Genomic DNA, 16,958 nt, shown 5'->3' on the forward strand with positions numbered 1-16,958 from the left:
ACAGTCAATTGACCGGTTCCGCAATTTGACCAGTTCCGCAATTTCGGAAAACTAGCTCTCGTTTTCAGGAAGACGAAAACGCCAAGGACTTAAACTTTGGTACTGATGGAAAGGTTATTCAATGTACTTTTCAAAAATGGTTTTAGTTTTAGGATACTCACTTACATTTAAAAATAAATCCCCTACGACCGTCACTTGCCGTTAACGAACTGCCGAAATGGAACGCGCACGGAAGCGTGATTTCATGTTTGTCGGCCTGCTACACGATTGTTCAGGGGAATTAAATCATGGCAATAGATGCTACTTGTTCGGAAATTATTCATTATTCCACCATACAAATATAAGATTTGAAGTCTTTGAATTTTTTTTTCTATACCCACCAGAGTAACTGCTGGTCGTTTGGCCGGTTCCGCAAACGCATTCATACTGCCTATACAATACACTGGCCATGGTGTGACTGTATTAACCAGTGCTGCTATTGACAAGTATTGTTGATGACGGCCCCCTAGCGCGGCGCACTTTATTTATTTTGGCATGAATCTTTTTTTTTTTTACAACTTACAAAGAAATTGAGAATTTCTATTAATCCTTGTTTAAAAATGTCGAATTTGATGATCATTTCTGGGTGTTCAGTGCAAAAAATTGGAAACTAAATTGAAACAAAATGATTTTGTTTCTGTCCAGCTTCCGGACAGCACTGTAGGTTTTGGATTAAAAAAATTTGGACTTCAAAATTTAAAATACAAAAATCTTTCTTAATACTTCCCACTAAACGCTTTTCCTTTGCTCTAAAAAATTCACCCCATACTTGATGTTGAGGCGGTTGTGCCTCAGGGGTTGGATTCATTTTAGAGTTACAACTCTCCACATCCAGGGTGCATGAGTCAGCCCAGGCTAGGAGGTGAGGTTTGTGGGGACCAATTAAGAATAGTGCATAATAATATGTTTCCAACCCAAAGGACATTTCCAGTAATTTAGTAAATTTAAAATTATCCTTTTTCGGTGGGTTCTAACCTTACTCTTTACCCTTTTAAACAAAAAGAAAAATAGGTCCACTAATATTTCATAATGAAGACCAGTCTCTCGTCAGTACAGAGACACAAATTTTGATTGTTTTCTTGGAGCACAAAATGTGTCAAATACTATAAACCATTTCTCATTTTTGTCTCAATTGGTCATAAACTAAACGTTTTATATAAAATTTCTTTTTCATACAGACAATGCCAAAATCAAAGAAGAAGATTACGCCAGCCTCCTGATAGGCCATAGGCATAAGAGGCCATCAGCACATCTTTTTCAGTTTTACCTGTGAAGGTCAAGAAGAAGTTGAATATTATAGTGAAAGTACATGTAGCTGTGTGTCTTCATCACCATTCCTTTGAATTAATTTATTTATGTGACAAGTTCTTTTTTTGTATAGTGCTAGCTTCTGAAGTGCTTAAATTATTTGTGTATAACAATTAAACAGACATAAAGGCAATAAATTTAAAGGCGTTACATACATTTTTATTAACCAGTACATGTGAAAGAGAAGTGAGGTGTTTTAAAAACTATGCTACTTTGCATGAAAAACTCACAGAACATGTCTATTTCTGTGATTCATCACCATTTATTTATATGACAGGTATATTTTTGGATTTAAAAGGGGTAGCTTCTTGAGTGCTTTAGTTTTGTATTACATTTACACATGCAGGTATCACATGTCAATATATTGAAAGGGTTATCGGGATATACGTGATGAATGTGTTGACATTTTCTTTTAAGAGCATCACCGAACGGTAGATGAGGTTTGCTAATACAGTTGCCCAAGCATGATACATGTACATAGTTAATATGTGCAACAACGTATGAGGAGTAACTGAACATTATAATTAGAAATTACCATTGCTATGAAACAGCCATAGGATTTATGACATTTTTAACAATTTGTTTTAATTTGTTTGTGAAATTTAATTTGAATGTGAAATATGTACATGTATGTGGCCTGTATGTATCTGGCCTGCTGAGGCCTGTTCCTCCTCCCCTCCCGGCCCCAGGTTCCCCCTACTGGATGTTGGTGCACACAAAATTAAGCATATTGTGTTTTGACCCTGAACAAAATTGAAACACTCCCCCCCCCCCCCACAAAAAAAAGTAAAATGAAAAAAAAGGAGGGAATAAACAAAAGTAAATAAATAATAATAATTAAATAAACAAATAATATTAATAAACAGTGCGCCCCTGCAGACAATGATTCAGTTCCAATTCATCCAGCCATGCAGTTACTTCCTTAAGCTTCATAGGAATTAAAAATGATCCTGGAGAAAATATTAACTCAAATTCATAAATAGCTGGTCTGTGCTTATGTGAGAAAAAAACAACCAACTGGAGCAATTCGGTACAAGGTTTGTGTCTGGTTCTATCCAACGTCAGAGTGTGTCTAAATAAAAATAAGACAACAAAAAAGCAAAATATTAGTGATTGCAAGATGATAGACAGAATGCACAAAAAGCAAGAAAGTCATTTAATTGGATTGAAGCAAGTCAAATAATTATAACGTTAAAAAAATCCAACGAACCATAACATTTTCATGGAGTTACATTTTGTAAATTTGGACGCATTATAATGTGCAGACCTTGGCTCATGTACAGGGAAATATAATCCACATCTTTTCTTGGCTGGTTTGGGGGCAAAAACGATCTAGATTTGGCCAGTAAACAAGGAATATTTTCAGTCCAGTCTCGCAGAGGGCGCCGTTTGCGAAACCGGAAAACATTTGCGGAACCGGTCAAAGCACCGACCTCTACAAAATGTCCTGGCAAATTTCTCTTTCAAACGATCACAGAAAACTATTCATATCATGAAGTAGGTGAGTAATTTGCGCATATTTATAGATAGGTAGCTTCCTGTGAAAGCGCGTTTTTTCGCCACAAGACGCTTCAGACGATTTGCGATTGCGGAACCGGTCAAACGACTGTATCGTCAAAGCGAAAGCTCTCGACGTCTACGGAAACCCGGGGAATTTCCAGCTTTCCAAAAATGGAAACTGTTGTCATTTCACGTGATTTGAGGCATCGCTCCTGGAGAATCAAGGGACAGCGCTGGCTTCAGTCGGAAATCTTCAGATCGAAAGCAGCGCTCTTCGCAGACGGTTGTCCAAATTTGGCCAAACGAGTCTGGTTGAACTTGAATTTTTGCACAGAACATTCAGCCTGCACTCACTTGAACAGGAGAAACAGCATCAAACTATTGACGGACCACAGCATTACAAATCAGCGAGCACTTTTCATCCCTTCATCATATTAGCAATAAATTGGAAGGTGAGTAAAATGAGAATTTGTTATGTTTACAAATGAACAAATAAATATGAAATAGGACCAAGATAAAAATAAAATAAAATAAACAGCCTAAAATAAATTTGAATTAAGTTTTTAGCCCCCCCCCCCCTTTCTTTGTGTTCATGTTGGATGCGATCGGTCAGTGTGTGCGATCGATCCATCGTGCTGTGCTATTGGTTGATTGCGCTGCCACCAGCTGAACACCTTTTTTTTCTAATTGCTCTGGATTTTTTTCCAAAAGGTGAGCAAAATCTGAGATATCTTACAGAGTCGATCGATAGCGCAGCGCGATGGACTGATGATGCCGAAATCAACAAATTGCGCCCAGCATTTATTTCTGTATCAATAATTAACACTTTTGCACTAATTAATTGTAGACATTTTTTCTGCATTATTTATTTGTGTGTATTGACTGTATTCTGATTTATTTATTTCATTTTTTTCAGACAGAGCAGAATGTTGGGGGAGTATCCAGACGAAACAGACGGCAAAAACCACAACAGCTCACGGCTGCAGAAACTGCAGCGCAGATTGCGCAGAGTAATGCCTGGTCACCAGTCTCACTCAGCAAGCAAAGACGGGTCCGCGGGGCCGGGGAGTAAACGAGACAGTGCGGTCTCCACTTCGTCTGAGGTAAAAATAAATGTCCTTCTTGCATGTCCTTCTTGCATTAGCTGCATTTCTAAAAAAAGGGGAAAAAAAACTGAAAAAGGTTGGTGTCAAAACGGTAACCTCATGAAAAATGTGTGTGGCAAACATGGAAGTGCAGAAATGCAACACCAAACATGAAGGTATTTATTAATAGTTTAAAAATTATGATGAAAGATTGCTGTATGTAGACATCAAACTACATGTGTACTGACAAAAAATTATTTTCTTATTTTTGGATGCATTTTAAAAAGGTTTATTCAAAATTTCAAAATAAAATTGGAAACAAGTGTCAAAATAAAAGATTTGTCTTGTATTAAACTTCGTAACTGGTTGATAAACTCAAAATAATGAATTATCCTAAATCAGCAGAAAAAAAAGAAGTTGTAACCATAGATAAAAAACAAAGCACAGCTGAATTTTGTAAAGTTAAATCCCTGCAATTGTAGTCATTCTGTGAACACGTACCTGCACCGTGCATTGCATTCAAATTTGTGAACTAATATTTACCTTTTTTCTGGTTGAGGGGTTCTGCACTAAGAGTATTATTGCTATTCAGACGCTTGGCATTATGGAAAATTACAGAGAGGGCTCTGTATGATGCAATATTATTTACTACGTCTACATGTTTACTATGTGTTTTCATGGCAACACTGTTTTCATAACACGTTTTATTGTAAGAATTCAGTTTGAATGGGAGTATTGTGAAGCAAAACCGGTGATTGCGACATCACAGGCATACACGTATCTATGTCAGTTGAAACTCAAAGTACAATACGGCTCCCCCCCCAAATGTGTGTCTTTAATCGTTCAATGAATGACTTAATACATAGGAAAAAAATATAAAAACACACCGTCATCTGAAAATCTAAATATACACAATTCTATAGCAATGGATGAAACCCTGAAATATTTTCACAGGCTGCGCTTTACCTGAAATCAGATTTTGTTGGGCAAAGACGTACCCGATGAATATGACTAAATCCTAGTTTGTTTACCCTTTCGTTTTCTTAAAATCTGCAAAACCACAGTCCTTTTGTTACGTGGAACTCACTGAGGGTCACGTTTGTGATGATGCAATCAGACTAATAACAACTTAACATATTTACGTGTGTTTTTACATATTTGTCCTTGGAAGTTAGGGAAGTTGAAACCCCACCCCCTCCCCATGACCAAAAAATGGGGGAGGGGGAGAGGAGGAGGCCGGGGGGTTAGGGGTTTAGATGTGCATAATAATCAATGCAGTGGAAATGTTCTCTGCACATGACCCATTTGCGCGTGGTGCACGATATTTTGAAATTTTGGGGATTAGTTTTTTTGACAAAGTTCTGGCTATGCCACTGCTATACCCTCCCACTAAGTAACCATATTAAAGCCCCATATGGAAAAGATAATGCTTAATACTAGGAAAAGTTTTCTGGAGACTTCCCAAATCACATGATGAGGGGAATCCCCATCTGTGAAGGCACCTGAGCTAAGTCATGTGATGTTGACTGCTCACCCACACAGTACCCAAAAACCATGCCCTTGGTATTCTCAAAATTCCTCAAATTCCAACAAATATCTTAGTCATTGTTGATTGATTCATCATTTCACTTTGAGCCAAAGCGCCGGTAGCTGGATTGCGTAACCATACACAAGTTTACTGGAATGCTATTGTTATTGTAGGTATTTTTATGAATAATTTGGATGTCCGAATTGTGCAATGCTAAGGTCACCAAAGGTAGGGTAACCGGATGCAGAACTATTTTTTTTTTTTTTTGGCCTAAGCATTCTTTTGCTATTGGAAACACTAAGAAATCATTAACACCAGTCTTTACTCAGATTGGGGCAGAGAATAAGAAATTAAAGTTTAATATTATTGCTTATCTTGCACGTTTTTTTTGTGTGGTGCTTATCAACAACTACATGAACATAGTTAAGATGATTGGCTTAACAATTCTTGTGTACCTCATTTTGTTCAAACCAAAGAAAGTTAATTGTTAGTCATATCATGCACCTTGAGGCATTGCAGATGTCTTTAGAGTATTGGACTCTCATAGGAACCATAGGTAGTATACTCTACAGGTGCAGGTGGGCGTGTTTCTTATGGTTTTGAGTGATGCAACCTAGGGAAATCCCCTGATGATGAAATCAATTTGTACTTACAGATAGTAGTGTCTTTCACTTTGTTGGTCAGCCGTGACTATTCATAAGGTGCATATTTTTCTGAATGAGTTTGCAGATACTGTGACCTGGGATTTTTCCATCATGTGATTTCTTCGTTTTATGCTTGTCACCGCATGACAAGGAGGCAAACAAGTATTGACCTTTTCTCAGATTAAGTATACTTGTACAGTGGCTTAGCATGGTGGAGGGGTGGGTCTATGAGTATTCTGAGGTCTGCCCCCCCCCCCCCCACACACACACACCACAAGCTGAAAGTTTGCCACCCCCCCCTGCCCCACCTCTCTCTCTAATTGTTGGTGACCCTCTTTTCCAAATGGTTCATGTTAAGCCCTTACTTGGTCTGTCAGTTGTTGGGGTTCCGGGATACATGTACCAGTACATGTATGTGTTCCGGCTTTTTAAGTACTTTGTTATTTCCCTAGATCTGGGTTTTTTTTTTTTCCTTTTGCTTTTAGTTGTTCAAGGACGTGACCCAATGGCCCTTTGTCTGGCATGCGTGGGTTGATGTCATCTATCTTTGCCCTCCATGGGGAAGTACTACTAGTAGTTTGTTCTTTCATTTTGAAAGTTTGATGAACTTAAGTGACCTCATTGAATTCAGAGGTCTGTAGTTGGGGAGTGGGGTGGGTAAAGGAAAAACAGAGAATCACTGAGTTCACCCCCCAAAAAATAGAATTACATGCATGCTGTGATTTTTTGAAGTGAAATTGTAAAACAACACTAGTTTTTAAATTGTACCGCTATAAAGCCATTGTAAACGCTCATTTTTTTAAACGATACTTTCATGTACATGAACAGTTCTTGCACACAGTTTTGGGGCGATTGTTTAGAAGTTTTACAAGGATTAGAAAACTCAGAACTTTGACTTTTCTTTTTACAGACAAGCAAGGACCACGTGTGAGTTAAACCAAATTGTGCACAGACTTTCTTAGTTGAAAATATTATTTAGCAAACTTGTGCTATGGCTAAATTAAGTTCACTAAAAGTCAGTTGCAGACACCTGAACTTTTGCATGAAGGCAAGTTTTGCTTTTGCTTCACAAATTTCTGTTGCGCATAGAGGAACCTAGGTCCATGGGTCTTCACACAAAAATCGGCCCCAGGTATTTTGGGTGATTTCACAACCTGTCTTGTGACTAGGCTTGTGATGGGAACAAAATATGAACTATGCACGTGCCTTGATGTGCGTGGGTGTCCATAAAAAGGCGTGGGGGGAGGTGGAGACTAAGTGGATTGTGGCAATTCCAACAGGGCCAAAGTATGCTGGGTTTTCCCCGCTGTTGCAGTCACATGTAGCACGTGGCTTAATTGTTGGGTTCAGATCAGTTCTGGAGTGCCTAGGATTGCATCATTCACATTCCATTGAATTGCTTACACTAACAGGGGTTTTGGGTTCGTATTGTGGAAACAAGTTTGGAGTATTTTTTCCCAAATTTAATTCTCTGTGAAGGTCAATATACACAGTAAGCCTAGTGTTTGGATTTTTTTTCATTTGGCCAAATAAAAAAATTAACAAATTTCTTGTTCCTGCCCGCTTGCTTTTTCCTGCCTGCCTCCTTTTTCCCCCCATTTTTAAAATCAGACATTTGCAATATGTTGTCTTTTATGTGTTTCCAGCAAATCTGCATATGCATATCATGCAAGTTTAAAATCTGGTGGACATGTGTGACGATGTAGTGAGAATTTAGGACACTACAAAATACAGACTCATTGCGAATGCCTAAGTGAAGATATTAGGAGAGTGACCAGTCACGTGAGAAGGTTTAACCAATAATACTGTTAATAGGGTAAAGGAGTCCAGATTTGATAGGAGTCTGATTTTCATATGACAACGGCTCCTTTGAACAGAAAAACATTCATCTTCTTGAGAAAAAAAGTCGCCTCTTTCCTTTTTAAAAAAGTCTGGACCAGAAGCAATTTTTTTTCACTTGGCCTTATCCACAAAGTTAATTTTTCTTAACCCCATTTCCAAAATAGTAAAGGAAGTATAAGGAGTTACTGGTAGGACCATGACTTAGTGACTTGTTTTCCGAGGATATCGTGCACAATATTGGCAATGCATCCGGATTTTGAGCGATGTATGGTTTCCTGTTTTTCAAGCACATGTACATGTACATACGGCTTCCTCATTGAAATGGAAGTACATGCAACATTTCGCAGTATCCGTTCTAGGTGCATTTGAAGAAAACAATTTTATAGGCAACGCCATGGCCCACCCCTGTACTATACATACCAGTTCCTGGACTACTACATGCACTACTGCAGGCCAGGGCTGCCAGGTACCAGTCTACAAGTTTCGGCCTTACTTTTGAATATGTATACATATGCACCTTAAACTCTCTAGTTATTTTGCGTGGGTGGGTGTTTATCGTTAGTGGGAATTCCAAAAGCCCCAGATTGATTTTGTTATCAGCGATCTACCGGCACTCAAGTGGATTATTTGGCAATTGGATGATGAAATTTCAGGCCACCATTCAGCAAAATATTGTGTTTCATTTTTGAAAGTTTGTTGACTTGTAAATGACTTGTACAGGGTCTTCAAAGTCACGTAATAAAGCAAACATGATGAATCATGATTCTGATTCTGACCACAGTAGACTCCAGGATTCACTTCTGGTGCAAAACCACAACTACCACATCATATTGAGGATATGATGAGGTAGTTGGGGTTTTGTGATTGCAATCCCAACTTTGTTGAGAATCTATTACAAAAGATAAGATGTAATTCTGTAGTACTTTCATGTCATCATTCCGTGGGCATCAAGCTCTAGGATGTAAAGTAACACAGGGCTGCCAACTTTGAGTAAGAGCTGAGAGTCAGAGTGGGAATTTGGTGACGGAACTCGATCAGAACTAATGCGAGCAGTGGGGTTCATGCCCGGTTAATTATAAGGGCGCCAACAAATGTTGGATTTTAGATGCTCTGTGGTGCAATCTGAGGCAATTTCTGACCACTTTAACCCATTTTTTTAAACAAAATATCATTTTCGAGTTTTATCTATTTTTTTACATGAATCCTGTGTGGGTGTGTGAGCATGAGAATAACCTTTCTCAATTCCACAAATTCCTCCAAGCCACCTTGCAGGTTTGAATCATGCCAGGCATAAATAATAATAATATATAAATAAATAAATAAAAACATTTTCATTAACTTTTACAACCAAGGATATATTTTCTGTCCTGAAAAAAAAAAACCAGTGTAATTTCATATTGTGAAATGGATGAAAAAAAAAAACCAGGGAAAAAAAGGAATGACTGTGGTTTAGTGTGACACACATAAATTGTGTAGTGCTGTGTGTGCCCCACCACCTGTGCCCCAACCACAGACAGAGCCCAGGAAGTGAATCAGTATATTTGGGATTTCCCGAAACAAGGTTCTTTGTTCAAAGTTTCAACAGTTGAGCGCCCGTTGGTGGGCATCTCCAAACAACAAGAAGATTATCAGATTTTTATTGTAATCCTAAACACTGGACAGTGTTTATAATCGCATAGACTTTGAACTGGTAAAACCAAAAGTACATAATGGTTGGTTTATTTTCTACAGTTTGTTTTATAAAACACAATGCCAATGCATCCACTCATGTACATACGGAATCTCGAATCTCGAAGGGAAAAAAATTATGTGCATGAACCTGGGTTTTTTCAATTTAGGCTTCAAGGAAAATTAAAGCCTTTTTAATACAACGTTGTGTCAGGTACCATTAACTTTTTTAAACGTTAATTCATGGTATATGCATAGGAGCGGTATAAAGTGCACATATCTGCACTTTACCATCCACTTCTCGTGGGCGGGGGATGGAAACCTTTTTTTTTTCAGTGGTCTTGTGATTTCTGATAATGACATGCGATCGAAAAAGAAACTACCAGACCATTTCTATTTGAACATTAGGCCTACCTCAGGAGTATTGAAAGCAAAAGTAAAAACAGGTGAAATCCCATACTGTCAAAAAGGAAGTGACATCAAGAGCACACCATAACCATAACCGAGGCTTATGGCACATGCTTCCTGTTACTGCGCTTCATTTTAACAACTGGGGAAGACTAAAGCTTAGTGTATAAATACCTGGACATTCTTCAGTTGGGCCAGTTACACATTTTGATGCATGCGAGGCTGGACCACTTTTTAGATTGAGTTCCTTCTGAAGTGGCATTGAATATCGATTCATTTTTTTTAGGGTGAGGAGTTCAAAGCATTACTAGTGTAAGTACATGTAGGCCTAAGCTCGGCTCTGATTTGGCTTGTTTGTGTGAGCAGTTGCCAAATTTTTCTGAGGAGGTATGCTTGATTTGACAGTATTAGCAGAGTCTGTCACAAGCCAATTATGTCCCATCAGGCCGGTGTTTATCTCCGGTTTTCTGGAAGACTGAACATTTTTTGATTCCTCTTGGATGGAATGCCAGATCATTGCAGGTTACTCCCCAGCTGCCGTTACCCATTTTTACTCCTTGGTGGAGAGATTGGGTGAAGTGGCTTGCCCAAGGACACAGCATAAAGCCAGCAGCTGGATTAGAACCCTGACCCTCTTATCATGAGTCAAGAATCCTAACCACTAGGCCACATTCCAACTTTGACAGGGTATGGATAAAAAAAATGATTTGATTTTTCTTTGCAGTTGTCAGAGATGGAAGGAGGCCTAGAGATGACAGCCATGGCTTACTGTACGAGTTGTACCATGTCAGCTACCAGCCAATGTGACAAAGATTCGGATAAGGTACAGCCGTGTGTTAAGCTCATGTCGTAAATATTACTTTTGCTGGTCCCCTGACTGACTGACTGACCGACCGACTGACTTGTGCATCACCTTGGCCCACTAAAAGTTTGAAATAAGATTGTTATATCGTGTGCTTGGATACTGTCATTTCATTGGTCTAGAATGGCCACTGTCTGGTTTATAAAAAGGCAAACACGTGTGATATCACACTGCGTTCGTTGCGCATGTGTAGAACCTGCCGGCGCGCTAGCTTTGCGCAGTTAGTTTATCTTTTTGAGTTATTGGCACGATGTAACAAAACAACTGGTGTGATGTGGGATATGCCATGTTTTACCCCTCAGGTGTTAAAAACATCATATCCCACATCACAGCAGTCAACAATTGTTAACAACCCCATAATGACAATAAATGGGCTAGACCCGGCCCATGGTGTACACCACATATTTAGAAATGAAGTTCTAATATGATTTTTTGTAATTGCTATGTAGCATTGAAAATTCTTTGTTTTTTTTGTTTCATAAAGAAACCAGCAGATAAAACCATCGTCCACATTGTGTCACCACAACTTGGACTTCTGAGGGTCACCGACACCCCCGTCGAGACTGGCAATCCAGTCTACAAAGTGGACTGCAAGGGAAAAGTCGGCAATCTAAACAGTAAGATTCCTTGCTTGTTACTTTTATTGTCAGCTCTGGACCCAATGTTTCATTTCTGATTTGCCCAGTTGCCCCGCCCACCCTTGATATGGGCTACCCTAGCCACCTGACCTAAAGACGTGAACTGATTGGTTATTTTTTTTGCACTTGTTTTGATTGACAGACGAGAAGGGTTCATTTTGTGGCTGTGCTACCCTTGATTTCTGCACTTGGGATCACCATTCTGTCCAACAACAGCAGTTTTCCCTTTTTTTCTCCAAATTGTGTTCCCTTTTTCATCCACAATCAAATTTTAAGGTTGATGACATAATTTTCCCGCCCTCATGTAATGTCTTTTTTGTATGAATCTATTATATTTGTCACTCTATTTCTTTTGTTAGTACTTTTGTATATTTATGGTATTTGCTTTGGCAACTCGGACATTGTTTCGTTCAGGTGGAGTAAATAATAATGATATTAATTAAGTAAAAAAATATCCTTCTTCTCACACAGCGAACATTGCCTTCTACTTTTTGGGCGACACACAGTGTTTCTTCCACGTGCTAGACCCAACGAAGTCCTACCCACAAGCTGCTACAGAAGGCGTACCATTGGAGGAGTACACGCACAGACTTTGCCTCTTCAAAAAAAAAGACGGCAGTTGCGTCCTTGCGGCACACAAAGCGGTGAGTTACTTCTCCAACATTGTTATTTAGTCAAAAAAAATGTCAGCTTCAATGGATTCCATCATCTTTGAAATACATGTATTTTTAAATATAAATATTAATATAAATTATGGATAATCAGTGTTGTCCCCCGAGTGATTGTGGGAAGAAATTCATTTTGGGTCGGACACAAACCCACGATCTCCTGTTTATTAGCGCAGACATCTTACCATTCCACAACTGAGCTTGCCATGGTTATCTGGCTGGTTTAAATCAGAAATAGCAGTGGGTACTGCAATGAAACTATTCATGAGATGAGCGAAAATCATGGAGCTGGCAAGCATGGACATTTGCTCAGAACAGGTCATATCTGCTTAACGGCAAAAATCAGCTTACCGGCCAGAATGTCGTGTCAAGTACATCGTATGTGACTGGTTTGCAGCCTATTATCGCTAAGGGGGAAAAAATAAATAATGTAAAAATGCAGAAGCTAACGGAATAACAAGCCTGTGTCTTCTTCAAATGAATCCAGGTGTGCGCTACCCCACCATTTAATGACGACCCCGACGCCCTCATCAGTGTGTGCTACCACACCTCCAAGGGGGGTAAGGTTACGCTGCAGGCCAACAGCTGCCCCAGTCGGACCACGGACGGGATGTTGTGGGGGGCCGACGGGGACGGTGAAGTGAGCCTTTTCCACAAGTCCAACTTCCCCGGCTACTGCACCAACCCCTTCACACTGTTCTACATGTATGATGAGGTGGAGAATCCCAATGAACAGCGCGTCGATTTGAAGAGAACAAATGGAGAAGTGTAAAGATGTTTCTGTTTTTCAAGATTGTTCTGAGCATGTGGGGTATGGATGCTGAGATTTTTTGAGACCGATTGGAGATTTAGTAATTAACTATGAGTTATATTTGCATGGAGCAGTAAATGGAGAAGCCAGTAAAAAGAAGAAAGAAAAACCACAGTTTTGTAAAGCTGTAAACAACGTTCAGCATACATAAGTCCTGTCGTCATTGAAAACGGCTTTTCCTGAAAAAAGAAGTAACATTTTTGCCTTTGTTATTTTAGATGGAGGTTTTTTCCATTTTGGTAGCCACTGATTTGGCTGTTGTAGAATATTTAGTGAATTTAATTGTCCATAGTTTTTTTCATCACCGGTTGACAGAAACTAGGCTTGTGACATAGCCACTGGACAGTACTTATGTCGAGTCAAAACAAAAGTGTAAATGTTTTATATTGGTGCTTTGCTGATTATGTCCATGGAAGAATTTGTTTTTGCTTTGTTCTTTCCCGATGACAAACCCACCCCAAGTTAAGTGTCAAACTAAATTGGAAACAAGCTCCACAAGCTTTTTGGCGATTCATTTTTTGATAAATTGATCTATGAAGGCTCCATCCTTGATGTTTTTTTTAAACAATCACGATTTTTATTGAAAAACCCAATATCTGACAGAACTCCAACATTCATGTAAGTCGATGTGTCTATTCAGACCGTACAGTGTGGCGTCGCAGTGGCTACGCATTGTTGTGCATTGTTGCCCAAGCGTGCAGTGGGGGAACCTATTGTGACTGTCATTACATTGCATGTAAATATAAAAAAGCTATGAAAAAATGCTGTACAGTTATATGTGCATATGATGTAAAAAAAATATTCAACTTAATTTAAACAAGTCTGTAGTGTTAAAGCATTGAGGTTATTAGACCACATACATGTTCCAAGTTGTGCAAGCCCCCACAAAAATGTAGATTTAAAAAAAAATGCCACTTTTACTTTTGAAGGTGCTGCGTGAGAAAATTTAATTTGATATTCACCAAATTTAGAAAATGTTCGGATTGAAACTTTCCATTTGTTAAATGCCTGGTGAACTTATTGGAAAATGAAACTCGATATGTTTCGGCACGCGTGCCAGCAACCACAGACGCATTGAATGTCGAGGTTTCCTTTTTTTTTACACCGAATACTGAAACCGAAATGTATGTGTAACCAATATTGACATTGGTTTCCTTTGGGATTTTGTGTAAAAAGGGAAAACACGGGGCTTAGCGCATGCTGTGTGATAATTATCCACACAATGTTGTTTCACTTGCAGACTCCATATGAATGTATTTTCTAAGAAAGTACAAACGATGTTGTCTTTTATAAAGACATGTTCATGGCCATTTTGTATTTTACCTTGTTAGAATCCAAAGTAGTTTTTTAGCCACGTCAATGTCATTTTTGTAGCTAGTTGTCAAGTATTGTGAACATTTAATGTAAACGGTTACCAACCATATGACCTCGGGCCACCAGTCATTTGACCCCTGGTCACTATGGTAACATAAGCTTCCTTGCCTAGTGTAGATGTAGTGCTGTGATTGAGTATACAATTAGGGATTTTAAGGATATTTTATTACTATTGCTTTGTAAAATTATGCGAAAAGATTAGAGCTGTAAAAAAAAATTAAAAAAAACTTTTTAACAAAAATCCCAGCGACACATTGGCTTCAAGTCATGATTTTATTTTTAAATCAAATGTAAAACTCTATTTTTCTAAAATGATATTTGATTTAAAAATATTTGAATTGTATATGTTTTTTATTTGTGTGTCTTTGTCTCCGCGGGAGATAAGCTATAACTGTGAAAATAGAACAACTTTTGGGAGTAAAAACAAATTATTTAAGATCCCCAACGTACCCGTGATGAATCCTATAAAACCTCAGACATCATTGATATTAATGATAATGGTTAGGTATACATTTGAAAACATACACAGTATAGCATCGATACTTAAATAAGCAGAGATACATTTGTCCTAGACAATTTACTATAAGCCGATTTTTTTTAGATTAAATTTTGCACCATTCGAAGAATTAAATTACAACTCAAAGTCCGTTTGGAATACCAAATTTATGACTACATAACTCTTTTATTTTACCAGTGCATAAAAAGGGGGGAAAATTATAGTTGGCAGTATAAACAATATATTAAGTTTGCCAAATTTTCCAAAAATGGTTCTGTTGCTTGCATTGGAAAATGTACATTGATTTTTAGAGATAAAAGTTTCCTTGAACAATTTTGCCATAAATTAGACAGAGGGAGTAGTCAAGATTAGACTTGACACAAGTCCGTCCGTTATTACCTTGACACAAGTCCGTCCGTTATTACCTTGTGGACAACAAAGTTGATGTGAAGATCTGCTGCAGTATCTGTGGTATGTTCTTAGTGTCCAGACACACAAAGCCCCTGCCAGCCGGGAGATTGCGAACAAGTCTATTACAAGAAGAAATTAGAAAAAAAGAGAAAAAAACCCAAATTAGTTAAATTACAATATAAACCAAGATGAGTTGATATTTTCACAAGCATAATTTTGATGAAATGGAACATCATACGAAACTACCTGTACAATTTTGTAAAAATCATGTACATTTTTAAAATTGATAAATTTGGAAATGGACTGCAGAATATTTTTAGAATTGATATTTTTAAAGCTTAGTAGTGTTATCGCTAACACTAGTTCAATTTGCTTAGGATACTAGGAAAACTTGCGCAATAAAAAAATAGAATAGTATTTATCTGTTTCTTGTGTCATTTTTTTAAGTGTTCAAAAAAAATAAATGTAGCTGAATAGGGAAAGGCCCAAAGAAAAAGAATGTGCATGTGGGATTTGGAAAGTGGAAGCACATGTGTTATGGTGGTTATGTTTACCATAAAACCCTTCATCAAGTTTTAGTTTCGTTATTAGTCACACGTCGCACCTACAAATCATTAAAAACAATTGAGAACTTTCTATTTCACATGATCATGTCGTTGGATATGTGAAATAATACCATATAAGGTAACTTGGTTCTCGCCCGTGGCTCACAAATGAAAATGGGCATTAAGGCTGGTAATGAGACTTATCTTGTTTAAGAAATGTCTATATGAATTCCTCACGGTTAATAAATTGTGCATAATTGACATCATATTTAAGCAGTATTACAATTTGCAATATTGTCTTCAAATACATGGTTTTTATCTTGTACAACACACAAAGTTTGATACATGAATACTGATAGTATGCATATTTTGTCAATCAAAATTCTGAAACTTTTTTTAATTTGTTAGTACGATGACGTATGGAAACTTGTCATAAAATGCAAGAAAAAAGAAAATGATATAAGAACTGAAGATTATGGATATGTCATGTCTTTAGGTAAATCACAAGCTACTCAAATGAGCTATAGCTGAAGGCATTCCTTTGTACTTCTTCACTTTTGATTTTGTGATAAGACTGTTCATTTGACCTGTGATTAACTTCTCAACTATAAACCCAGTGAACGGTAACTCACACATCTGCCTGGTTGCCTAGCGACCCGATGAATATTGCGTAGGCGTTGACCTCCTCGTCCGCGGTCAGCGTCCGTCCAAAGAGGGCGGGGCTGATGCCATAGCGGTCAAAGTTGGCGTCACTGAGCACGATCACGAAATACTCGTCCCCTTCGTCTTTAGTGATGGTTTCGATGGCATGCTTGGTGGCTTCCAGGGTGTTGTCTCCACTCATGCAGAACTGGGCGTGGGCATTCATGGTCTGTGGGTCAGAGTTTAGGGGTTTTTTTGTTTTATTTTCCCAGATTTCAGGTTCACTTCAGAATTGACTTGTGATCACTGACTTGCAAAAACTCTGGTTTAAGACTGAGATTTTAAAAGATTAACTACATTGATATCTATAGGGATTTTTTAAAAATGTTTCAACAAAAACTAGATTTTACATTTTGGACTTTCTCTGTGAAAATTGCAGATGAAATTGACCAGTAATTTTTGTCCTCAAAAACAAAATACTTTTGAAAT

General features: G+C 38.1%; 2 protein-coding genes across 4 annotated transcripts in view; one reads left to right on the top strand and one right to left on the bottom strand.

The window, feature by feature from the left end:
- LOC119723388 lies at positions 1-15,198 on the top strand. 3 transcript variants are annotated; one of them, XM_038194003.1, is made up of 7 exons: positions 1-113; positions 2,874-3,299; positions 3,764-3,950; positions 10,747-10,845; positions 11,369-11,501; positions 11,994-12,166; positions 12,678-15,198. In XM_038194003.1, the coding sequence occupies exons 3-7, from the start codon at positions 3,774-3,776 to the stop codon at positions 12,960-12,962; spliced, it is 867 nt and encodes a 288-aa protein (XP_038049931.1). In that variant the 5' UTR covers positions 1-113; positions 2,874-3,299; positions 3,764-3,773; the 3' UTR covers positions 12,963-15,198. The 3 variants fall into 3 exon arrangements, with proteins under 3 accessions (XP_038049931.1, XP_038049930.1, XP_038049929.1); XM_038194002.1 differs by having other exon boundaries at positions 1-99; XM_038194001.1 differs by lacking the exon at positions 1-113 and having other exon boundaries at positions 2,233-3,299.
- The window catches only part of LOC119723386 (von Willebrand factor A domain-containing protein 8-like), a 19,257-nt gene continuing 16,933 nt past the window's right edge, over positions 14,635-16,958 (bottom strand). Inside the window, exons 43-44 of the mRNA XM_038193999.1 lie at positions 16,460-16,698; positions 14,635-15,401 (exon numbers count right to left, since the gene is read on the bottom strand). Coding sequence (XP_038049927.1) covers positions 15,293-15,401; positions 16,460-16,698 — 348 coding nt within the window. The 3' untranslated portion in view covers positions 14,635-15,292. The remainder of the gene's footprint in view (positions 15,402-16,459; positions 16,699-16,958) is intronic.

The sequence above is a fragment of the Patiria miniata genome, unplaced genomic scaffold, assembly GCF_015706575.1.
Source record: "Patiria miniata isolate m_02_andy unplaced genomic scaffold, ASM1570657v1 HiC_scaffold_17, whole genome shotgun sequence".
Classification (NCBI taxonomy): Eukaryota; Metazoa; Echinodermata; class Asteroidea; order Valvatida; family Asterinidae; genus Patiria; species Patiria miniata.